The sequence below is a fragment of the Oryzias latipes genome, chromosome 11 (genome assembly GCF_053564925.1).
Source record: "Oryzias latipes strain Hd-rR chromosome 11, Olatipes_Hd-rR_3.1".
Lineage (NCBI taxonomy): Eukaryota > Metazoa > Chordata > Actinopteri > Beloniformes > Adrianichthyidae > Oryzias > Oryzias latipes.
In genome coordinates, this window is record NC_136247.1 from 19357341 (window position 1) to 19382829 (window position 25489).

The window sequence follows — 25489 nt, forward strand, 5'->3', positions numbered from 1 at the left end:
TCAGACGGCAACCACTCCCCAATGAGCAAGACCAAAGAGCTCTCAAAGGACACCAGGGACAGAGTTGTAGACCTGAGCAAGACTGGAATGCAACAATCTACAATAACCAAGCAGGTTGGTGAGAAAAAAATAAACTGTCGGAGTAATTATTAGAAAATGGAAAAAAATACAAGATCACTGACAATTCCCTCCACCTGGTGCTCAATGCATCTCACCTGGTGGGGAATGAATGATCTTAACAGCGGTGAATGAACAGCCCAGAACCACACAGGAGAGCTACTAATGACCCAAAGAGAGCCGGGACTACAGTAACAAAAATTACTATACTGTATGACATCATCATGGATTAAAATTCTGCAGTCCAAAGATCCCCCTTCTAAAACCAGCACATGTCCGCGCGGGTCAGGCCCACCTAGAATGTCATATGATCAGATGAGACCAAAATGAAACTCTTTGGTATAATCACCACTTGACATGTTTGGAGGAGGAAGAATCCTGAGCTGGATCCCAAGAACACTTTAATCTCACTGTGACAGGACGGCTGTTCTTTATTAGGGAAAGGATGATGGGGAAATACATGTTGAGATATTGGGGTAAAACCTCCTTCCATTCGGTGAGAACACTGAGGGTGAACCATGGCTGGATCTTTCACCATATCCATGATCCCAAACACAATGAAGTGCATGAAAAAGCATTTCATGGTTCTGGAATGAGAATCTGTGGAGGGAGATAAAAGGCTGTGTTGTCCAGCAACAGCCCCAAAACATCACAGCTCTTGAGAAGATCTGCATGGAAGAATGGACCAAAATAGCAGCCACAGTGTATATGGACCTGATGGTGATCTCCTGAAAATGTTTGACCTCTGTCGTTGACAACCAGGGTTGCATTAAAACGTATTACAATTGTTTTTTGTTGTTGACCAAATACTAACAGTATTTTCTGTACTATTAACATAATTTAAAGACTCCTCAGTGTGATTCTGTCTCTCATAGTTAGTGTTACTGTGACAAACACTACAGACCAAACTCATCTTTAAGTGGGATGATTTGCAGAATCTGTGACTGACAAATACTTTGCTGCTCTACTTTGTTAGGGTACTGGAAAAAGCGTCTCAACTGCACTGAAGTCGTGTCTGCGGTTGCAAATTCTGCAGTTAATGAAGCTTTTCCCATATATGTTTTTTTTTGTGATAATCATAAACTGAGGTCAAAATTTTACATCTTGTTTTCTCTCATGATCATAAATCTCTTTTTTTAAATCTCAGCTGGACTCTTGGTTGGCTTTCTTACATATTTAAAGTCAAATAAAGAGAAATGCTTTCTGGATGTGCTGCATTTAAAATTATATCAAAAAAATCTTAGTTCTGATTAAAAATTAAATCCCTCATTATGATTACTTTACCTATTACACAACATTTTGTTTGAAAGAACAAAAAAAATCTAAATTTCAATAAAAGCAAGAGGATCTTTTTGTCCATAAAAGGAAATTCTTCACGTGGAATACATAGGTAAAATATACCGGTATCTATATTTGTTACCACGGTGATAAGCTGTAAAATGCATGAAATGATTCTCTATTTGATGAATTATTTGGATCTGACCTGAAAATCAGACAAAAAGCTTTAAAAAAAGCACTGAAAATGGAGGGAAATGGAACAGGAAGGAAGGAAGCACTTTTACAGGGGAGGCTGGGGAGAAAGAAAGGGAGTGCATCTACAAGGGGGTATGAACTGAGAACAGGAAGGAGTGGATGAGAAAGATATAGGAAAAGAGTGAAAGAAAAACAGATTAAAGGAATAAAAGAGATTTGTCAGTAAAAATAGACCAGAGATGAAGCTAGAACACAGAGAAAAGGGGAAATTGGTTGTGGAGAAAAATAAAGCTTATAGAAAAGCAGGACTGTTAAAACCTAACCTTTTTGTTTTTTGTAATAAAAAATGTTTATTGAATCATTTAATCATGTATTTTCCTGTTTTGGTTTCAAATATTGCACATTTACTTAACACTTGTCAGTTCACAATTATCTTTTAACCCTTGTGCTATCTTAGATGACCCCACCCTTACATTGACCTGTTCTCCCTACCATGACAAAGGTGGATAAAGGTGGAAAGATTTCATGTAATCCATGGACACCAGTGAAGATCACACATCATTGAAGAAAAAAGGTTCAGAGCACTGTCTAGTGGGTCTAGATGACCCAACTCCCAATGTCAAAGTGCCTAGGATAGCACAAGGGTTACTACTGACCTTATAGAAAAGAGTCCATTAACTGGCACACCGAAAGCGATCGGCAAGGCAGAGCAGTGGGCGCGGTCTGGCAGCAGCACAATTTGAGCGGTGTGGCGTGATTTGAGAATAGAAAAGCTCAGAGAGTTTCAAAATGTACAGCCAGCCCACCCGATGTGAGAAAGCACATCTGAAGGCTGCAATAAACTATAAATAGGCTTAAATGTTGGGGAAAATTTATTTTTTTCAAGAGAAATTATAAATATCACACAGTAACAGTTGTAAATCAATAAAGACACTCTAATCTTTAATTAGCTTTTTAAAATATTTTTTGTCATAAATTTGCTCCTGTCCATTTACTGAACCATTTATTTGAATCATGTAATATTAATGTAGCTTGAGACAGAACTTTTCAGATTTGTAAGCTTCACAAAGACCTGCCACATCCTCCATCCTTTATCAGAACTCAATCGGTTGTGTTTCCACACCAATGAAGATATTAAGATAAGAAAAGGAGAGACAGATGGTCATGTCTTCTGCTGCTGAAGGACGAAGGAAAGGCTGGGAAAAGTGGAGGGGAATGCCAGAAAGTGTGGATGAGCAGCAGAACAGGACAACATATTAGCAGTCTAAATAAAGTCGATACATTTTAGATTGTGTGTTAATGCTTGAAAAACACACATAGTACATGCCAGGTAATCCATTATTAGAGATTAGGATAAAAAACCAGAGATAATTAGAGAAACATGAAAAAGTCTATCTTAATTGGATTGTTTGACAAAGTGTTCTTGCTGTGTCCAGAGATTTGCTTTGCTGAAAGGGTAGCCTGTGATCAATTAGCAGTGGACGATTAGATTTTTCACATAAACATAGTTTTATTTTTGCAGATTGAGAACAAAAGCCTTTCTTGCGCAGGTTTACCATTTTTTAGTTTCAGAAATAGACACACAAACGTATCTACCAAGAATGGCCACACTTTTTGTGCCAGCTGCATACAATTATAATACATAATGTGTTTCAACCTCATGATATGGACTTCTACTGTATATTTTAGTGTTAAGAAGTCATTATCATTAATGTGTTTCACTAAGATTACTTTGAAAAGCCCTACTTAGTTTTGTATCTGGCATGCTCATTATTCCTTTTATACAAAGTCACATGGTCAAAAGCTCACCCAGAGGTGATTAACTGAATATTAAAGTACCTTAAATGATTTTATTCACTGAACTAAACGTGCTTTTTAAAAAAAAAAAAGTTTTTGTCCTCCCAAAAGTCATGCAGGGGTCTTTTATGCTTTACTCTTCTCTTACCCGGTTGCTCTGAATTGCACTTTTTGTTGTTGTTTTCAAAGCAGTAGTGTTTATCGCCATGACTTTCACAGAGCCTATCAGCATGCTGGACCTACAGAAGAATCCAGGCTCATAAATCTACTTACAGTCAAAAATTCCACGCTGGTTAAAGTGAATGTTAAAGCAGTATATTGTTGTGTTTGCAGAGATGTTGGTTTTTTGATTGCTTAATGTTGGGTTGAGCTGAGCTGGTTGGTTTAATGATTGGGTTCTTCATGCATTAATGACGGTTGAGACCAGGCCAGAATGAAGGGAAATAAAATATAATAATAATAATAATAATAATAATAATAATAATAATAATAATAATAATAATAATAATAATAATAAAGGGTACCCAGAAGCTAGAGTTCTTAGGTATATTAACAGCTCATTTCTCCTTGGTAACGTGGAGAGATAGACCTTCAGCACTAGTTGATTAAATATCACTCCAACAGTTTCTGTCTGCCGCCTTTTTCATAAAACTTTCCATTTTAACTCCATTGTTTTGGTTTTCTGTCTCATCAAAGTGTCACAAGCTGAAGCTCAAATGCTGCGGTGTTTTGCATTTTAGATGAATGATTACTTTTCTCCAGAGAAACTGTAATCCTGAACTGAAACGCTCAAATGTTTGTTCAGTCAGTCACATTCATGGTACACAATTTATTTTTCCTGATGGGCTTAACGCGTTTCTTCTACTTTGTGTTTCTCCAGAGATTTCCCGTTGAGTGGAAAACATGAGGCCAGCTTGGATCATTTTGTTACTTCTGCTGGTAAGCTCTCACTTTTTAATTTACAGACTGTACTGCAAGATAAAGTTCTGAAAGTCCTCACTTTATAAAGCGTGTACATTCGATTCAGTGCGAACTTAATAAACGTGTAGTATGTGATCCATATTTGTCATCAAGAATGTCAATCTTTAATTGCTTTTCTCTGCTTGTTTATTTTTTAATTAGACGTGCTTCTTGGAATAATCAGAGAGATAAATGATCCAGGTGTTCACGTCTGTCTTTGCCACATGGATTTTAACAAAGACGGTGTTCTCAATGCTGCGCTGTTTTAGTTGGTTCAATAATGCATGTGGTTTGCATCGTAAATCGTTTGCAGTTGAGAAATACGGTGGCCCTGAAGTGCAAATCACGCCAACAAATCACTCAACACAAAAACATAGTAAAGATCACAATGACAATTTTAAAAATGCAAAACAAATAATAAAAGACACATTACATTTTAGAAATCAAAACAAAATTCCACAAACCACAACACAATTCCAAAAAAACTAAATAAAATAAAAGTAAAGCGATTTCAGAAATCAAAATGAAATGTGAAAAAAATGAAACCAGAAATTTATGGGTAAATTTAGGAAATGTATGTTTTCTGAAATGTTTTTTTTTTTTTTTTTACAGAAAACCAAAAAATACATTTATTAAAAATCAAACATGATACAATCATTGGTATCCCACAAAACCAGCCTTTTCTGGTTTCTTATTGTTTAGTTTTTTAATATTTCATTTTGTTTTCTGGAAAAAAATTTTGCTTTCTAAAACGTTCCATATTTATTTTGTTTAATTTTTTTTTAAATTATGTCTTGGTTTCTGGAATTTTGCTTTGATTTTTAAATGTAATGTTTTTTCAGTATTTGTTCTGCTTTTTTAATTGTCGTTGTGATCTTTAATATGTTTTTGCGTTGAGTGATTTGTTCATGTGATTTGCACTTCAGGGCCACCGTAAGAAGGGCTACCATTAGCGTCAAAATTGTAGAAGTCAAAATGAGAAATTTGTATCCTAACACCACGAGCAGCAGGATTAATGACAAAAAAATAACTAAAAATGATTATCATGTTTGCAAAAAAGGTTTTTGTTCTTTATCATCTGACAAGAAAATAACCAGTGTAGGGGCTATGATCATTGATCCTGCATGAATGTGGATTAATTTCGCCATTACTCGCATCGCCGGAAGACTGATTGTTTTTAAATCCCATTTAATGTATGGATCCAGACTTAAAGCTGAGCCCATGCATCAAGTCAGGCCGCTGGAAAACGTTGCAGGTGTCTGCAGAGAGGCTCCCTAAAGGCTACACTGCAAAAACAAGCCCCTTAGAAATAAGTAAAAAATGCTTACCCCACTGGTAGATCAGTCAGTAAAGAAGCACATTTTGTTTTAATTTTAAAAATAGTTTTTAAATTGGTGTTAGTCTAGATGCTGATTTAGTTTTCTGTTGCTCAGGCATGAGTGTGTTGCATAGGTGCATGGACAATAAAAGTCAAAATGTGCTTCAGTTAAGAGTTAAACACTTTGGAGCCTGAACTGCCTTCATTTTTACTAAGATTTCAATGGATGATGAAGTGTTTCTGAGGAAATATTCTCTTCATTTAGTCTGCAGAGCATTTAGGATGGTCAAGTACCAATGTGTGATAAAAAGACCTCCCTCACAGTTTCCATTCCAGGTATCTCCAAAGGTGTTCAGTGAAGCTTAGGTCAAGATTTTGTGTCAGTCAGTAGAGTTAGATGGAGAGAAGTCTTTGAAATATTTGTCAAAACTCTAAAAACATAAATTTACCCAGCTCTCCACATAATGACATCTGCATCTAACGCTCTTTTAAGTGTTAAATTTAAAAGTTTTTATCTCATAAATTTATAACTTAAAATCTCGTAAATTTACGAGAAAAAGGTCATAGATTAACGAGGAAAAAACACCAAAGTTTTCAGTTTATCTAAGCCTAGCTTGAAGATGAAATATGTGGAGCCTTTTGTGAAGCTTTGTTTCCAAATAGGTTTAAAAAACAAAGAGATTCTGAACCTTTTGGCGACTCAAAATCAGATTATTGTCAGTGGAGCCGGCTTTGTGGGGTTCGGTGTCGGTAAAGTGGAGTTTTATATGTAAAATAAGGAGCTCAGAGCTCAAGCTCTGGTGCTGCTGTTTATGCTGTTGCTGCGGTTATGTCGTTGTGCTTCGGGTAATGCCGTTGCGTTGTTTCTTTTGTATGTAGTGTGATCCCTGTCGGCCACCATACAAAGCTGCTTTTCTCCTCTACAATTTACCGAAAATATGTTAATTGTGTTAAGGGGTTACAGTTGTCAAAAGAATGTCAAATCTTGAGCTCAAGCTCTGGTGTTAAAAGTGTTCAACAGAAACAGTCAATTTTTTGCCCTGACAACAGCCCGTACCATAATCCAACCTCCACCAAACTTCACAATTGGCACCATGCAGTCAAAGAAATGTGCTCCCAACAGCCGCCAAATTCGTTTTCCAGCCGTCTGTCCGCCAAATACAAACTGTCCTCATGAGGATGATTAAGACCGGGGATCATGTTTGTGCAGCTTTTTGGCTCCTTGTTCGGGAAATGTTTTGCATTATTTTTCCAGTTTCAACAACTTAGCTTGATTTGGAATAAACTGCTTTTGTCACAATTTAAACAGACTTGGAAAGCAACTGGACTGAGGGTGGGTAAAATCTCATGAGCTTGATTTGGCTTTGCGTTGCTTTCTTTGCATCAGCACAAATGAGGAGTACGCTCTCAGCACAGTGTGGGCAACTTTTACCTTTTGGTCGCACCTGCAGCATCGCCGACCAGCTGCTCGGTTGGTCCAGACACAGACGTCTCAGAATGTTCTGGTTGATTTATTGCGCAAAGGGCAATAGCAAATGTTTCTAGCAAAAAAACACAAGATGACATTTTCAGTCTGTAAGGAAGTTACATCAATGCAGCAATATGTAAGAGTCAGACTATCGGGAGATCTTTCCTTCACAAATTGACAGAAGTGGTTGTGATGTTACAGTTCAGCGTGCACACCATGCACACCATGCACCGCAGCGGTTGATGACCCCATGTTGTGACTGTACACAGTTTTCCATGTTCTGGCTGAGCTCATGTTGTTTCTAAATGCTTTAAGGTCAATGCCTCCTTTTAAGAGTTGTGGAACCCTGAGCAGGTTTGTTAGAACAAGCTGTCATCTTGTTATTGGGGCTTTCTGTTGTTATTAGACTTCAAAAATTGAATTCCAAGATAAAGACGTGTCTCATTTTTTTTCTTTTTCTATCATCTGTCAAATGGTAAATGGCGTATACTTAAATAGCGCTTTTTCTACCTACAAGGCCTAAAGTGCTTTACAGTCACATACCCATTCATCCAGTCACACACACATTCACACATACAATGCAAAACAGAAGAACAGAATAAAAAGAAATAATAAAAAATGAATTTTTATTACTTTTTTCTCCTAATCACTGTTCTTCCTGTTGCAGTTCTGCATTCAATCACTCTGTGGCTTTCCAGACAAATGTTTATGCCTGCTACACATGCAGCATGCTTCTCTGTCTTGTGTTTCTGTGTCTGCATCGCTGCTTGACCCTGTCATGTAAAATCAAGAAGAATTAGTGCATGAGATACACGAGGAGGAGGCTTCGGCTCCACAAGCTCAGAGGAAAAGCGACTTTCTTTCCCTCCAGCTCACATGTTGATCTTGGTGGTGGCCTGGTGGTCGTATGTATGACGTCATTTACTTCGATGCTTGGAGTGACATCATATGTACGGCTGCTAAACTGCTACATGGGACATCAGCATTCAGGCTAAAGTCGTGCTTTGTGTTTTGTCTGTCCCACACTGTAATAAAACAGGTAAGATTTACTTGGGTTGATGCAAAGAGGCAAGAAAATGTGGATTTCCCTGCAATTCTGATGAGGCTTGTGGACACAATTTGGTTAGAAATTACTTAAAATGTCTTAAATGATTTATTAAATCTTACTGAAAGTGCTAAACACCACAATATGCTTATTTATCCTCATCCTTCACTGAGCAGCATGATCAGAATTAGTATTTCACGCAGCAGTCTTTCATTTAAATGCTTTATCCAAATACAAACAATAGAGCTTAGATAAGATTCATTTGCAGAAAACCAAATCTCCTACTCACTTTAATGAGGTATTTGCATGGAGGATGACTTGCATCTAAAAGGCGAGTAAAATCATGAGCAGATCAGCTTTGAAGATCTAAAACCTTCTCGCACAAAGAAGATGCACTTTAGGGCATAAAAAATTCAGACATTTTATGCTCATATTACCACAGACATAATGAAATGGCTATGAAGTCCTACATTATGACCAACCAGATGAGCTGTGATCCTCTAATCTGCACTCATTAATGCGCAAGCATATTTGCCAAGTTGAGCATGAGATGAGCGCGTTTTTTTTCCTTCTTCTCTCGACTCTGATGCCCTCTTTTCTTCTCTACAGCACAGGGTGGAGGCAGGCACCGAGCCAATGTCAGGCCCATCACTCAGTCCTGAAGTGAGCACTATCAGGGGACATAGTGAGAAGGCGCTGAGCCGTGGTCGTTACAAATGTCTCGAGCTGTCCAAGAAAAACCACCCAGAAAACCAAACTGGTGAGATGCTTATGGGGGCTGAATCAAACCTCTAAGGGAGTGTCCCAAGTGTGGAAACACAGCAATATTGTCACGAGCTGCTGACAGTGGTAGAACTTCCAACCATTTTCCAAGAACATGTGACCTGAGAGGGTTTTTTTGGGTAGACGCTGTCACTGTAGAAATGATTTTCTTCAGGCAACACACGTCTGAAGACACAGATGAAGTGGGTTGCTAATTATAGTCGTTAAACATTCCTCTTTTTTTTCTCTCTCGAGGTATCTTCTGTGCTCATATGTGGGATGGTTTGCTGTGCTGGGATGAGACACCAGCTGGGACGGCTATTACACAAAACTGTCCAGATCACACTGACCTGAATGCAACTGGTAAGACAGTTTTGCACTTTTCATTAGAGTAGAACAACCAGCTGGCTGAACTAAGAGCTGCAGGAGATTGGTTTTTGGATAACTCGTTGTTTTTTCTTTTCCATCTCTGGGAAATGATTCAAACTTGTATCTGTGTGTGTGAGACCAGAGGAGAAAGTTTGCTTAAGATGTGGCCCTCTTCAGTCTCAGTCCCTGAGTATTTACTGTTGTTGAGCTAGCTGACATTTAAAGTTTACAGACTGGATCAACTCTTTAGCTGCAATTGTCTGCCTCTGATTGTTTACATATTTTACCAGATCCAACTTTTAGATTTTATAGCAACTTTTTACGAACCAGTATGACTCTTACCAGGAACTTGTAACTTGCATTATTTAAAGCAGAATCTCTGTTTATAACTCTGCAGTCTTAAATAAAATCTTAAATCTAAAAGGCCCGTACACACCGGGACGAATATTCGCCAGGCGTTATTCGCCAGCGTTTTTCGCCACGTTTTTTGTGTTCACACCCAGGCGATTTTCGCTGACGATGAGCCGAGTGAACATGCAACTTCATTCCCTGACATTAGATGGCGCTTAATATAAAACAGAAATACTCCTGTACACAAGGTGGCGCTGCGCAACTTTACGCTTCTTAAAGTCGCTTTTCACTCAGAAGAAGAGAGCAAGTATTTACGCGCTTGTCAGAATCATACAAAGAAAACATGAATATTTCAAGCACCAGTAGCTCCAAGTGGTGCTTGGTTCGGGGATATTTTAGAATGTCAGTCATTATTTCTTCGCGGCAGTGTAGACGCTACTTGGCGTCTATCTTCTTCGCTGGTATGTGTGCTCAGCAAGGCAGTTTTGTGTTTGAGCGCCCCCAAGTTGTGTTTTACTGTGACTTCAGAAGCTCCAGACACGTGTGCAAAAGCGCCATTCTCATTGGTCGAATAGATTTCAACACGACGCGTCAAAAAAAAAAAAAAAACGAACCCGAGGCGTTTTTTTTTTTTTGACACTTTGACGCGTGGCGTTTTTTCGCGTCGGTGTGCACACTCTCAGTGGTGCCCTTTGTTTAGTCACGAGGCGTTAAACGTCGGCGAAAATCGCGCGCGAAAGTCGTCCCGGTGTGTAAGACTTAATAAGTCTTAAATCAAAGCAATCTAGGAAAATACTTGATGACTTTGTTTCTTTGAAACAACATTTTTATTCATCGTCTGGACAAAAATAGGCGCTTAGAAGTGACGTTTAGTATACAGTAAACCCTTGTTTTTCTCGGGGGTTACGTTCCAGAAAGAACCCGTGATAGGCAAAATCCGTGAAGTAGAAACCTCTATTTTTTTTAAAACAATTATTATACAATTAAATACTCTGTTATACATAGAAAAGAAAGAACAAACCATTTTACAGGCTCAAGCATTTGTTTCACAAATCAAAGTACTTTAAAAACGTTTTTTTTCAACAAATAACTTCTGTACTGTCAAATAATAATTTGAATCATCGATGTAAACAGAAGGCTTCGAATCGCGGAGATTAGCCCCGCCCACCGCGACCCGAGAGTAATTGAATTAAACGGGAGAAAATTTAAAATGATCATGAAAAAATACAAAGTACAAACGGACAAATAGTGGCTCAGGTGTATTTTAATGCTCTTCAGTCTGAGAAGCTGCAGTGTTTTCTCCTTCTCAAGCCCGCGGTGCAGCTGTGTGTGTTTGTTCGGGAGAAGAACATAGTGATTGACAGTTGGTGTTGCTCTTTTTCTATGGGTTTTAGAGAAACTTGAAATTGCAAGATGATTTGCATGTACGTAATTTGGAAAGCTGATTTACATACTTGTACATATTAAACTGCAACATTATTGACGCACAGGTAGAGAAGAAGCGGAGTGACTTTTTTAGCCAATCAGAATGCAGAACACAATGCACGATGCAAATCCGTGAAGTAGCGAAACCGTGAAAAGTAAACCGCGTTATAGCAAGGGATCACTGTACAGTAAATACCACTTTTCTCCGCTGGTTGGGGCAGAGCAAGCTGCAGGTTACCATGACAACGTGTCCCACCATGTATCTAATATTCGGCTTCTTGTGAAGAACAATTTAAATGTAAAAAAATAAAAACAAGATTGAAGTACTAACACATGATTTCATAATCATTTCCTTTGTAAGTGACCATGGTATAAGTAGAATAATGCCAGACAACTATTAGAAATGAATGGACTTTGCAGAAGCAACCGTCAGACGTGAACAGATCATCCATTACTTTCTTATAATGGACATCTCTTCGGGTTTATCCGTTACTTATGTTTTGGGTTGTCTGACAAACGGCATTGTTAGACCTTTGGTCTGATACATGAAGGAACTGTTTCTGTCCTTCAGTTTTGTTTGGGAGCTGAGTGTTCAGTTCAGACTTTGTCAATGTAACGGTTTTTACCTGGAGATGTGATGTTAAGAGTGGTTCGTGCCTGCACACCTTTACACATGGAAGACTGTAATTCAGACCTCAACGACTGTGTCTGAAAACCCTGGGGTCAGGACCATTTCAGAGATTTCAAATATGTTAGTTTGGTTTATCTTCCCAGCTGTCAAATTCCTGTTAAGTGAGGGTTTCACCTCAGCACAGTTCTTAATCGTTACGGTTTATACTAGAGCTTTTGTTTGTACTTCTTATGCAATACATTAGACTTTATGACTTCTTAGCACGTATTTTTAGACACAGGTTTTATGTGCACTAACACAGTTTGACCAACTAGAATTATGGTGCATCATTTCAACCAGATAAACATACTTTTTTATGTAAGAACAGACTTGACTTCTTTACAAAGACCATTTATTACAACAAAAAGTACTGAAAATTGATTAAAAAACAAATGCTTTGACAAAGGAATATTTGTGAACTGAATATTGCTTTGTGAACTTTGTGAGCTGGAGTGAGAGCAATCACCTGTGTTGAAGTACCAGCAAGACCAAATAGACGGTGATTGACTTCTGAAGATGAAGAACGGTGCTCCACACACAGGTGAACGTCCAGGGAAGTGACATTGACATGGTCGCCAGTTTCAAGTACCTGTGTGTTTACCTCAATAACAAACTGGACTCGTCCCACAACACTGATGACCTGTACAAGAAGGGCCAAAGTGGCCTACATCTCCTAAGGAGACTGAGGTCCTTTGTAGTGTGCAGACATCTGTCTTTTCTTACACTGTTGTCTGCTGGGGAGCGAGCAGCACAGACCGGGACAAGAAGAGACTGAATAATCTGGTCAGGAGGGACAGCTTTGTCCTGGGCTGCTTGCTGGACTCTGTGGAGAAGGTGGGTGAGGAGAAGATGTTGACCGAGCTCAGATCCATCATGGACAACAGCTCTCACCCACTGCTGCCGACTGAAGGACTAAGAAGTTCTTTCAGCGGCAGACTCAGACACCCACAATGTGGAAACGAGCGCTACAGCAGGTCTTTTAATATCACCACCATCAGACTGCAAAACTCATCTGTATGACCAGCCCAGGACAAAATCTGCATAAAATTTGAACAATCATTTATGTATCTATTTACTTATTAGTTTGTTTGATCCAATATCTACTGAGCTGTAATTGTACCATCACTTGTTTTTTTTTTTCTTTGAGTTGCCATGATGAGTGAGTTTTTGCCTGTGAGATAAATACATTTTAGTTCTATTAAATACTAATTTTCTTTTCAAGTAAATGAAAGAACATTTAATGACAGTTTTTTTTTTACATAAAATAATCTACAGTGGTCTGATACTCTAAAACTGTTTAGGTCTTTGCAGCAAAATTTTCATTAATTATATATTATAATCAAAGTCCCACTCCGATCATCTTTTGATTCATTTGAAAAGTGTTACCAATGGTCTTTTAATTATGATTAAGCTGGTTTTGCCAGTATAAAAAAAAGCTGAGTTGTTTTCTAGGACAGTTTCTTGAGAGCGGCAGTGGTTCATTAGAAATTTGCCTCAGAGTTGTGGGCGGGACTGTTCCCATCATCCATCTGGTGACACTATCTTACATCCCCTCACCCTCCCAACCTAACATTGTCCGTGCAACAAAAAAGGCAAGCAACATTGAAGCTATAAAGCTGTAAGGTTTTGAGCCAGATGACAGCTCAAATGAGGAAAATGAAGATCTAGTCGTCTACAAGTGGATGCATCAACATGGGAGAACATCATAGAAGGGAGCTTCTGGCTTGTGACATATTGTCACAAATGCAATTTTAAGATTAATTTGATATAAAGATGAATTATCTTTATATATGTCCTTAAGACATGAGGAAAATGCTCCAATAACATGTTAAAAACACCAAAAACAATTTCCATTGAGTGGGTCTTTAAGTTTATCATCAACAGTTTGTAAATTTTGACAAAACCTCTGCAATTTCATAATGTTTTAATTGTCCCAGGCATAATTAATAATTATATTATATTACTAATTATATTACAAATGTGTTTGTGATTTTTTTTATTTGTTGTGTGTACTTGTTTGTATGCTTCAGACAATGAGATTTAAGACTAAAATGCCTGTCCTGATAATATTAATGATAATGTAATATTAGCATAAAGTATCATAATTTTCCTCAGAGACAGCAAAAGCCTCACGTAAAGGAGAATCAGTCATTTAGTTTAGTTTGGTTTATTTACGTTACAAATTCAAAACTGAGTCAAGTCAAAATGCAAACGATCAAAGTAAGCGAAAATAAATTATATCCATTTCATTCCAAATTCTGTGTAGAAAATGTACAGCGCACCACAAAAACATGCATCAAAGCGCATGGATAAAATATGAGGTGTAATAAACAAACATCCACTGTGTGGATTGCAAATCAATTTTCATTTCCTGCTTTGAATAAACCAACGCTTTGTATTACATTGAGAATATATGACATGGCAATTTTTGCTCTTATTGAAAGGGATAAGCTGAAGCCTCATTTGTAGTTGTGAGTTGCGTTCCAGTCCGGCATTAGTGTGCCTTAAGGTGCAGCTGAAGTGCTGGCATGGCCTCAGATTCTCTAAGAAACCCCAGATGTTTTCCTAAACGCCAGAGGAGGATTTCACGCCAAAGTTCGTAAACAGTAAAGAATAATACATAATCTCCAAGGGGGAAAAAAAAGCAAATTGTGTTCTACAATTCAAAATAGAGACAGAATTTTTGTTTTAATAATTTAAATTGACTTTAACTTTTTTTATATATGTGAGAGAAAGGCAAAATTCAGGGACGTCTGGCTGAAGCTTTCCAGAGTCAAGTAATGTCAGATTGGGGAAATGCATTTTGATTAAGAAAGAGGTTGAAGATGGAGAAAAGAAGAAAAAATGGCTAAAGGAGACCTGGAAGCAGAAGCAGAGAGATGGATGAGGAGTGAGAGTATAAATCAAGAGGCAGAAAGGACGTTTTTGTAAGAAATTGCTCTTGAAATACCTGAGTTAGTCCCCCTATGGCTTCTTAAAAGCAGATGCTGTGGGTATGAAAGGTTGTACAGTTGGAGGGGAGTTTTAGGAGCTGATGAACTGCCAGAAAATACTACTCTAGTTGTTGATGATGTGATGTCCTTATAAGTTCAGCAATGGATCCCATGTGCATGAGGTTTTAAGGTTGACATTTTGAGAATATGATGTAACTACCATCTAAAGATTAAACCAAATCAAACTATTTATTCAATGGTAACATGTTAACATTGAAAACCCTGACATGACAATAACATGGATGTGAAAGTGAGGTTTGGGGGATATGCTCTGTTTATCTGTTACTTTTTCACCACAGAAAAGGTGACCAGATATTGCAATGAAAGGGGTAACTGGGTCCAGACTGGCTCCACCTGTCAGGCAGCTTTAGAAGACAAATTGGAGGTATTTTTTATTAGGTGTTTGTCTGAAATGAATGGAAAAACGAGACAGCTTCCATCATAAACTAACCAAAACGCTGTCTTCCCAAAGGAAAGAATTTTTGTCAGAGGTGCCACAGAAGAGCAGAGCGTTGAGGATGCAGGAGTTCGAACGAAAATGATCATCCTGGAAAAGAAGAAGACATGCCTTGAGAAAATGAAGAGCGATCCGCCTCATAACAAGTCAGGTACAGAAACTTATGAGGTGTCTCACCTTGTGTTTACACGTGCAACGCAGGAACGCACTACACCAGGAAACCGTCGTGAGACATGTTAGTTTTACCCTACTGATGATGTGTTGTTGCAATGGTAATCTGTGTGACTTCACACTGGGAAGTCTGGTCTGCAACACACTTTGCTTCTTTTGACTGGTGTGAAAATTAGCCTGAATTCTGATGTGAGCAAAACAAATGAACCCAGCTTTACAAAAAAAAGGGTATACATAAAGTGTGGTGAGGAGATGAAGATGTATATCAATACATTTTAGTAAGAAAAAAATAATTACATTTACTGAATCAAATGTTTTGTGTGTGACTATATAACTGTAAATACACGTATTTATTATTATGAGTAAATACACTGTCAAAAAGAGGTCATTGTCCCCTTACGCCAGGTTAATTTTCTTTATTTTCTAATCAATATATGACTTAATATCTTAAATAGGTTTGATATGTGTTTTGTCATTTTTTATTATCTTATTCCTTAACTTTTAATGCTTGAAACAAAGCAATAAGTCAAATTAAATCCATCAAATCAACGACAATCGACCAAATTAGTTAGTATCTTCTATCTAATCTTTTGCTGAAGTGTTAAAGGAAACCAAAATCACGTGAAATTTTCTGTATTTTTTTACCGAAATGAAATTAATCTAATGACATGGTGGAAGAGCATCTTTAGACATCAGTTTTAGATGTCAGTGGTAAAAAAAACCCAAGGGAGGTCTGGTGTTGCTCCTGTCCGGCAATAGTCAATAAAAATAGGAATAAAATTAGAGGAACTTTTTATCATTTTCTCCATACAAATAAGAAAACCTTTAGAAAGTTCAGAATTAGAACTATCAGATTCTACTCCATGGTGTCTTTTCTCTTTGCCAAAGTTCAAATTTTTTAACAGTTGACACACCACGATGGCCATATCACTCCACAAACCAAAACTCCGCTACTGACAGACTGGCGCAAAGCGGACCTCTGCTCACATCTGTACATTGACTTAAAATTAAACTGGAATCTGCTGACGCACAAATCCTTTTCAGGATGAACACAGCTCATGGCTTTAATGAGACCTAACAGTCCGAAAACTCATTCATTTTGTGTCATGCCACATAAACCTGTATTGTTTTGTGCAGGCCTGCACTGCAGTCGTAGCTGGGACGGCTGGTTGTGTTGGGACAACACCCCAGCTGGTGTCTATGCATTTCAGAACTGTCCTGATTATTATTCGGACCTTAAACCCACTGGTGAGTCCTGATAGACATTGTTCTTTAAGACTATACATATTAACTATACTTTTGTTAAGACATGTTTTTTTTTTATCCTGATATCTAGAGAAGGCAGCTAAATATTGTGGTGAAGATGGACAGTGGTTTCGGCACCCAAAGAGCAATATGACCTGGACCAACTACACGCTGTGTGTTGACAACAACGACAGGTTGAGGGTAAAGTTCTGCATTATTTATGCCAAAACAGTCCATCAGAAGGATGATAGACCATGCAGGTTGTAGTTATCTAGTTCTAGCAGCAGGGTTGGACGCTTGAACGCTCTTATCTCGTGAACGATCTTAACTTGGCACACAGTCTGATTTTTCCTTCAGAGTTATTGTAGGGGTCACGTCGTTAGACATACCAGACAGAACAGAAAAACATGAACTTGTACCACAGAAATCCCTCTTAGACCCCTCTTAAGACTCTTAAAAAGTGGGTCTGTTATTCTTCCTTGCTGCAACATCTGCAGGTATGTTTTTCCTCTCTTTGCTGTGTGAAGTATGTGTCTGGACTGTAACCCTTGCCCGGGTATGTGCAGCCGATGACAGCTCAAAGCCTTAAGGTCTTTAAGAACCAGAATCAGTTCAAACAATGACGTGTGCGATCTGTTGAGGGGCTTTTACATGTTTGTGTTCAAGAACATGATTGTTGTATTACTTTGTAATCCTCAGATTTCTCTGTCTTGCTCTCATGCTCTATTCAGGTTCAGCTCCAAAATAATTCCAAGCTTCCTGCAGAGGAATAAAACCATCCCGCTTTACTGTAATACTGCATTCTTGGCATTCTAAGTTAAAACTTGACACTTTTTAAATTCTCTGTCTTTTTCCTCCTATTTTTTTTCTTGTCCTCGATATGAACCTATATTTTTTTCAATCATTTTACAATTAAAATATTAACAAAGTGATTTATATAAAGTTGTGTTTATGTTGCAACTTGACCCCTGGTTGTGAGGCTTTGCCTTTTAGTAGAGATGTTTTGGACCAGTTCCACCCACAGCAAGCCTTGGCATGGACCCAAACTCGTTGGGACTGTAACTGGGTTAGAAATGACACTGTGTCCCTTGAAAGATCTGGAACTGTTTGCTTTGAGTTCTGAGGATCTCTGTCTAAACGGTTGCCCCAACAGTCCAGCTTTAACACTGGACAAAGGGGACAAACCTTTCCAACCTTTGACAAGGCATCCCCAGGCAGCTGCAGGTACAGAAGCATAGTGCTTTAGCCCTTCACCATCGAGGATGTCGTCAATGATAAATAACACACTCCCTTTGACATACTCTTATTCTTGGACCGTTCTTGCAATCAATGTGAATCAGCTGATCCTATACCAACATAAACCATTGCATTGAGATCAACACAGATGGCAGAGATTTTGTGCTTTTAACATGTTCTTGTGGGATTTTTCTGATGATGGAGAACATTTATGGAGAAAATTGGGATTAAAATTGCATTTCTGAGTATTTCTTTATTCAAATCATTGTGAATCAGGAGCAGACAAAAAATATAATGTTAGAAAAAGATCGTATTTGTGACATAGAAAGTATGCTGGGAGGACCACAAGGTCCCTGCTCCACTCCATTCTGATGCATCCATTTACAGACAAATAGATCCATTTGTTTTCTTCATCTGAGCTGAAATCTGACTTTAAACTTTACAGCTGGATAGCTCTGATATTGCTCGCCATTTTTGTTGCACCAGTAATGTTGGGGGTATGAGGGGCTGTAAGCTAGTGGGAGAGCGTGTAAGCAGATCAAAAGATGATTGGAGACTTTAAGATTGACGCTATAAAGAGATTCGTTTGAGCCTCATAGTCATCAGTGTTTGTGTTGTTGACTTCATCATATCCAGGTAGTTGCCCAGTTTTCCAGAGACCCTGAGGTGGAGCCCACCAACGAACCAACTGCTTCTCCTGAGGATAATCAGAAGGAAAAGGAGTTAGTCCGGAAAAAAATTCTAGACAACCAGTATAAATGCTTTGAGAAAATGCATCGAGATCCACCTTATAACAAATCAGGTACCTGTCCGTCATTCTGGACTTTTTTCCTCGTTGCTCTCTGAATGCTGAGCTGCATTCTTCCTGCCCTGACTCAGGCCCGTTTTGCAGTCGGAACTGGGATGGCTGGCTGTGCTGGGAGGATACACCAGCGGGAACATTCGCTGCCCAGAACTGCCCTAATTATTTTGATGACTTTGACCCAACGGGTAAGCTGCGAAACTGAAGTATCTGTCTCCCCTGAAGATCCTCTGATTTTGAGCGAACAGATTTATGGCCGAATTTCAGAGAAAGCAACCAAATACTGCGGGGAGGATGGGCAGTGGTTTCGCCACCCGGATACCAACAGGACCTGGTCCAACTACACACTCTGCAATGAAAACACTAAGGCGAAGCTGAAGGTAATTTATAATGAAAAAAGTTTCCAGCATACTAAATCTGCTGCATGGTTGCTTCTATGAGATGAGTCAGCAGAATAGTTTCTTTTGTGCTGCAGGGGCTCTCGCCTTTGGAGTTTGGTCAGAGCAGATTAAATGTAGTTTTTCAAGGCAAATAGTTCCCAGAGATGGAGTATTCTTTGGAATCGATTTGCGAGAAATGCTGGGATATTTATAGAAAAGAAAGATTAGAATCTAAATTGCCAAAAAGTCACAGAGTGCCTGCTTTTATCAGCTTTTTTATATTTATTTACTTTATTTTTTAAGGCGAATACTTATCTCAGTTGCAGGGCAGCCAGGCGCATAGAGGATTGTTTGTCTAGACAAACAGACTTAGTTATTGGAACAGAACAATCAAACTATACTGAGCTTCATGTCCCTCAGGCTACACAGGGGAGTGTCTGAGCTAACACCACTGTGTGGCCAGTGTCACACTTAAACTGTCTTCTTATCACCAACAGCAACAAGCTCAAATAACAAACCACAAACAGAAAATCATCACCTAGAGAAGCCAGAATTTCACCCTTCAGATGGAAATGAGCAATAAAGTAGTTTGATGTACATTACCATAAAAAATTTAAAGGATAAATATGTATTTTTAAGTTATTTAAACTGTTTTTTCTAATTTTACTTTGACATTTTTTTTTTAAACTACATAAGAAAAATATCATCCAAAAATTAGGATTATCAAGAAGATGTAAAAAAAAAGTAAGAAAGAATGGTCATTCTGACAAATATAATGACTAAGTTATAGCTGAGGTGCACACAAGCTCTGACAGAAAGAAGAAAGAAGAGCAACATCTCCGTCAAGCCCTCCAAACCTGTGGATATCCCAACTGGCCATTCACCAGATCCTAACATACAAGAAAACAAGACAAGAGGGAACAAGAGTCGAAAGGGAACAGTATTTCAATTCCCTATATCTCAGGCCTGTCTGAAAAACTTAAAAGGATTTTCAGACAACATAACATCCCAGTTCATCTCAAACCAGTTAATACTCTCAGACAAAACTTGTTCATCCAAAGGACAAAATTCCTAGCCACAAACAGAGTAATGTTGTGCACTCTGTCCACTGCACAAATGAACAGTATATAGGAGAGACCAAACAACCTCTACACAAACGGCTTTACCAACATCACATAGCCAACCCAAGTGGACCTGAGTCTGCAGTGCATCTCCACCTGAAGGCCAAAAACAACTCATTCAAGGACAGTGAAGTCCTAATTCTAGCCAGAGAGAAAGGATGGTTTGAGCGAGGAGTGAAAGAAACCATCTTTGTCAAGAAGGATAAACCGCTTAACAAGAAGGGTGATCTCAGGTTTATTCTTCCATCCATCTACGGCAGTGTTCTGAAACCCAAACAAACCGAACCAGTTTCACCTGGGTCGTTAACAGCTGAAAGATATGGCCATTTTGGGGAGGGAGTCACTGGCTCCCCAACCCCCAGCTGAGGACGAAGGACTCTTAACGACCCGAAACCATGAGGCTAAGTTTCAGGTCCAGTTTCAGGTCTGACTCCTCCACCATGAGCACATATATACCAGCTCTTTTACCAGCTAATTCAGAATTGACAAAGCCTCTTGGATAAGAGGTGAAACGTCTTCTAACTTTAAAAACTAAGTCCAGATGGCAACCCCTAAACCTACTACAATAAGCTACAGCTGTTTATTTCTCTATCGAAGTCTATGGGATTTTGGCTTCTTGAAGCCATCAGGTACTTCCTGTTTGGAACACGAGGGAAATAAGGTCACTTAGTCCAGTTCTTGTACACAGTCAATAGTTCTCCTTGTGGGTTTTCTGCCAGCTCTTTAGCTTCCTCTCACACTCCAAAAACATGCTTTACAGGTTAACGTGAGACTATTAATATGTCTTGTGTTGAACTGGCAAACTGTCAGTATTACCTGCGGTACGGTATTACCTGCCCTTGCCTTAAATTGGTTAGGATAGGCTCCAGCATTGCTGTGAGACTGACCAGGAACAGACAGGACTAGAAAATGGATGGATGCAAATTTTGATATTCATTTGCATTAATCAAATCGATATTTCATGAAAGAAAATGCATGAAAATAGCTTTGTCAATGTAGCCAAAGTCCTAAAAAGCAGTCAGAATTATTGCAGAGCTAGGGTCAAGCATTACAAACCCAAAAAGTTTGAGACACAAACAAAAAAAGAAAACCTGGTCATCGCCCTGTGAAGAGTCAAATGTTTTTGAAGCATCCAATTTCAGAAGGTTGGGATTTTACAGCAGCATACCGGCATAGTATCAGAGAGTCTACCCTAAAAACCAAACACCTCCCAGGTTGATGCAAACAGGTAATGTGTCTGAAGCCAGAAGGAATGATGACACCCACAACCAGTCGGTCTGCAGTCAAATCTGCTAAATGTTAAGCAAAATAAAAGTCCTCATCAAGTCAGAATTTGATAGATATTCACAGACTAGCATTAGTAATCTGATTAAATGAGGACTGACTGATCAATGCAATAAATCTATGAATTAATTAGAGCTTTAAACACTTGCTTTCAACTTGGTAGGCATCAAAAACTAAAGAAATCTCAGGACATTCGCCAAAAAATCAACCAGAAGAGCAGCAGCAAAAGATTTCTGAATTTACTTCTCCTACAAAGTAAAAAACAAAACAAACAAGCATGAACATTCATTACAAAGCTCAATTTCAGGTCACAGCTGAACTCACTAAATGGGTGACTAATCAAAATTTATGATCATGTCCCAGACTTGAGTCACCATGTGAGGTGTGCTGCACTTTAAAGAAGTGCTGTTTTCACTGATGTGAAAGCATTTTTTCTTTTTTTTTGCAGGGAGCTGCAAATAAAATAAACGTTGTTCTGTCAGCACATAATTTTATTCCTAAAACTTGCTTTGTTAAGAAAACAGACACTGAATTCACACATTCAGTGCCACCTCATTTCTTTCACACAAATAGCTGAAAATAAATCAAGCTTGAAGAAATAAATGCTATTTTCTTCCAAAGACTTCAACGAAATGAAATGGTTTCCAAATTTGTTTGTTGCTGCATTTTCTAATCTTTGTGGCATTTTCCAACAAAACTAGCAGTTTTATTTGTTATGTTGCATCTTTAATTTCCTCCTATGGGGATGTATCCCGGTTGCAAAGACTAGAGGTCAAAGCAGCACTGGATCCACATAGAGGACTTTCGGTTTCCCCAACAGCTCCTTTAATGAGAGCTTCGCCTCATTTCCTTATGGTTCAGCCTTTTGAAAACAGCCAGACAAAATGCAGCTCATGAGTGGGATGAGGGATAAAGGATAAAAATGTTACTTTCACATTATACAGGCCACCTTGTCAACCTAAGTGAAACATATGAGAGCTGTGGCTGTAATGAGGACAGCAGGACATGCTCAAGGGCATGAAGGGTGGTGCATGTTCCCTCTTAGGACAAGTGTCAACAAGTATAGTTTATTTAAAAAAAGAAAAGAAAAAAAAGTATAGTTTATTTATTTTTTGACTGTTCTGTTTTAGCTGCTTTATCATTAGTAAATCTGTTTTTCCATTTATCAGTTTGCAGGTCAACTTGTCCAAACTGAAAAAAAACATTTTTTTACAGTTAATCTGGAGTTTTACATTTTTGTCTTTTTCTCGCAGTCCGCCTACATCCTGTTCTACATGGCAATTGTCGGCCACGCTTTGTCCATTGCCTCCCTGCTTATCTCTCTGGCCATCTTCTTCTACTTTAGGTAATGGATTCGCTTTCATCTTCATGTCTTGCATAAATGATGCAATCACAGTTAATTATTTGGCTTTTTCGTCCTTCAAGAGTCAGTCCTGGTTACTGTCAATACAGAGCTGACAGGCCCATGGATGGCGCTTGCTCAACAACAGGGGTGCTCTTATTTGCAGGATTTCCAGTCAGCAAATCTTTTGTAGTACCTCTGTGCAAACAAGAACACCTAAATTTGGTATAAACAGATGACTTCAAGAAACTCTTGAAGACCCACTCCAATGGAAAATCATGTTTTTAATATGTTTTTGTAGCATTTTTCTGATGATGGAGGACATAAATTAATTGCATTTCTGAGTTTTTCTTTGTTCAAATTGTTGTAAAATCAGAAGCAGATGAAAGAACACAGTTTGAAATAGATTGTATTTGTTGTGTAAAAAAAAAACCCCGGCCGAGTCACAAACTCCCTGCTCTGCTCCATTCGAATGGATCCGCTTGTAGACAATGATCTACTGTATGTTGCTCGCCATTTTTGTTGCATTGGTAATGTTATGTTGGGGGTGTGAGACAGTAAGCTAGCGGGAGAGCGTGTAAACATATGGGTGATGTGAAGGGGGTGGGTGTTCCTCAGCATCAAACTATGTCCTAGAAAGCTACACAGTTTTTTTTTGGCTAAAAACAGCACATAAATCATTAAAAGACCACTGGGATGCTTTTACTATAACTCTAAAGGTGATCCTTTTTTCAATGGAGAGTTGCAAAGTGGAATGCTACAAATGTAAATTATTCTGAATTGTGCAAGTATTTCGAAAGGAAAGGTCTGTTTGTTGTACAAACTTAATAGTACTTCAGGTACTACTTATATTTTAAAATATTGTTATTTAAATAAAGAAGACATCTGCCAGAAGGTGTGGAATATTTAGAAATGACACCTCACTGGCTGTGTTATTGCTGGGGTTGTAAATTTTCATGTGGCGAATCCAGCCCTCCTGAAGGCAGCTGCTCTCTAGAACAGATCTTGTAAGAGACCATCAGTGAAGCTGCAAAGTTTTATAGCCTCTCGTAAAATAAAAAGCTGTGCTCATGACAGGTGCGCAACCACAGAGACTGTTACCCCCTGAAAACCAAATCAGTGACGCAGCAAAACAGCTGACTGTTCATGAGAAACGACTTTTTAGGTTAACATTTCCGAAAAATATTCAAGTAATTGTCTAGAATATGTTTATTTAACCAAAGCACAGTGTTATAGTAGTCATAACATTTATGAGATTGACAAATTCATTTTTTCTCATGCGTGCCAGATGGGAAGCTTACAATGGTATGTGATGGTGTATAGCTGCACCAATCGATTATTTACAACTTCAAATCGGCACTGCCAAGAGTCCCAGACAAAAATACTCAGGTTTCCTGTGGAAAAACGGCGGCTAAATGCCTGATCCAAAGACACCAGGACTCAGACAGTCTAAAAAATCATTCATTCTGTTTTGTGTTATCTCTCAATAGATGGAATTAATTAAAATGTGCCTACATTTGCAAAAGTTTCTGCAATTTATCAATGACTTGGAAAATACCATGGACATTTATAATTTTGAAAATGGTTTATTTTTTTCACTTTACATTGGTTTTAAACAATCTACACATATTACTTTTATATATTTGTTGTAATGGGTCAATTTTTATTAACAAGTTTTCTTTACCAGTATGTTTAAACACTTTATGACTTTTTTTTTTATTCCACCTGTGAAAGTAATACTTGAATCATTCTATGGAAGACTGACATAAATAAACTCGGTATTACAGTTATCTTCCACATGTTGCTGTAAAACAATATTTAAGACAATATTTTAAATGTGAAATATGAGATAAAGTTGTATAAAGTGTTAGTTTTAAAGTTCAAACCATTTGATTTACATGTACATTGAAAAACCACTTTGGCTTCAGACTCTGTCAGAGAGATGGAAACATGGGCGTCAGATTCAGACTCAGTTTTCACTGCGGGAGTTGCAGCAGAGACTTTCTCTAGGATGATCTCATGAACTCAAACATTTATTTAATATGTTTTATATTTACATCATGACAGCAATATGTCAAAACATTGCTGTTTATCTTTCTTTAAATAACTTCTTTTTTCATGTATTTTACTTTTCAAGTTGGAAAAATGTATAAAGTAAAATGTTTTGTTAAAATAACACTGTTGCATATTGAGGAAATAAAATACTTTATGTTCTTAATTTGTTATTTATTAATTTTTCGTCCTCAAAAAGTATCAATAAGAGTATCGCTAAAATACCGGAAGGATAAGCAGTATCAATAAGAGTGGTAGTACCGTTAAAACCTTAATGATACCCATGCCTAATGTCATATCATGTGGACTTCCTCAGGGCTCAGTTCTTGCACCCCTGCATTTTAAATATAGATGCTTCCTCTGAATTAGACCAAGAAGACATAAATAGTTGTGCAGATGACACTTAATGTTACACAACTCTGTCACCAAACCAGCACAATCCATTAGACTTTCCGCTGCTCCTTACTTCACCTGAATCCTGGATCTGTTTTATGTTTTCATATGTTACGAATGTCTTTTTATTTGAAACATATTATTAAAAACAGCTACTGAATGCTTTTTACTTGTTAAAACAGTAAAAGAATGTATTAGAAATTAAAGAAAATTATAAATATGATGGAGTTTTTGGGAGTAATATATTGCCTAAATCCC

The 25489-nt window shown here is 38.1% G+C and overlaps 1 protein-coding gene across 1 annotated transcript in view; it reads left to right on the forward strand.

Moving 5' to 3' along the window:
* Positions 1-25489, forward strand: part of calcr (calcitonin receptor) — a 62668-nt gene that overhangs the window by 21243 nt on the left and 15936 nt on the right. Inside the window, exons 2-12 of the mRNA XM_023959873.2 lie at positions 4268-4326; positions 8788-8938; positions 9196-9303; positions 15048-15133; positions 15221-15356; positions 16514-16624; positions 16713-16822; positions 18494-18659; positions 18737-18847; positions 18927-19039; positions 22698-22789. Of these exons, the coding sequence (XP_023815641.1) occupies positions 4291-4326; positions 8788-8938; positions 9196-9303; positions 15048-15133; positions 15221-15356; positions 16514-16624; positions 16713-16822; positions 18494-18659; positions 18737-18847; positions 18927-19039; positions 22698-22789 (1220 nt within the window). The 5' untranslated portion in view covers positions 4268-4290. The remainder of the gene's footprint in view (positions 1-4267; positions 4327-8787; positions 8939-9195; positions 9304-15047; positions 15134-15220; positions 15357-16513; positions 16625-16712; positions 16823-18493; positions 18660-18736; positions 18848-18926; positions 19040-22697; positions 22790-25489) is intronic.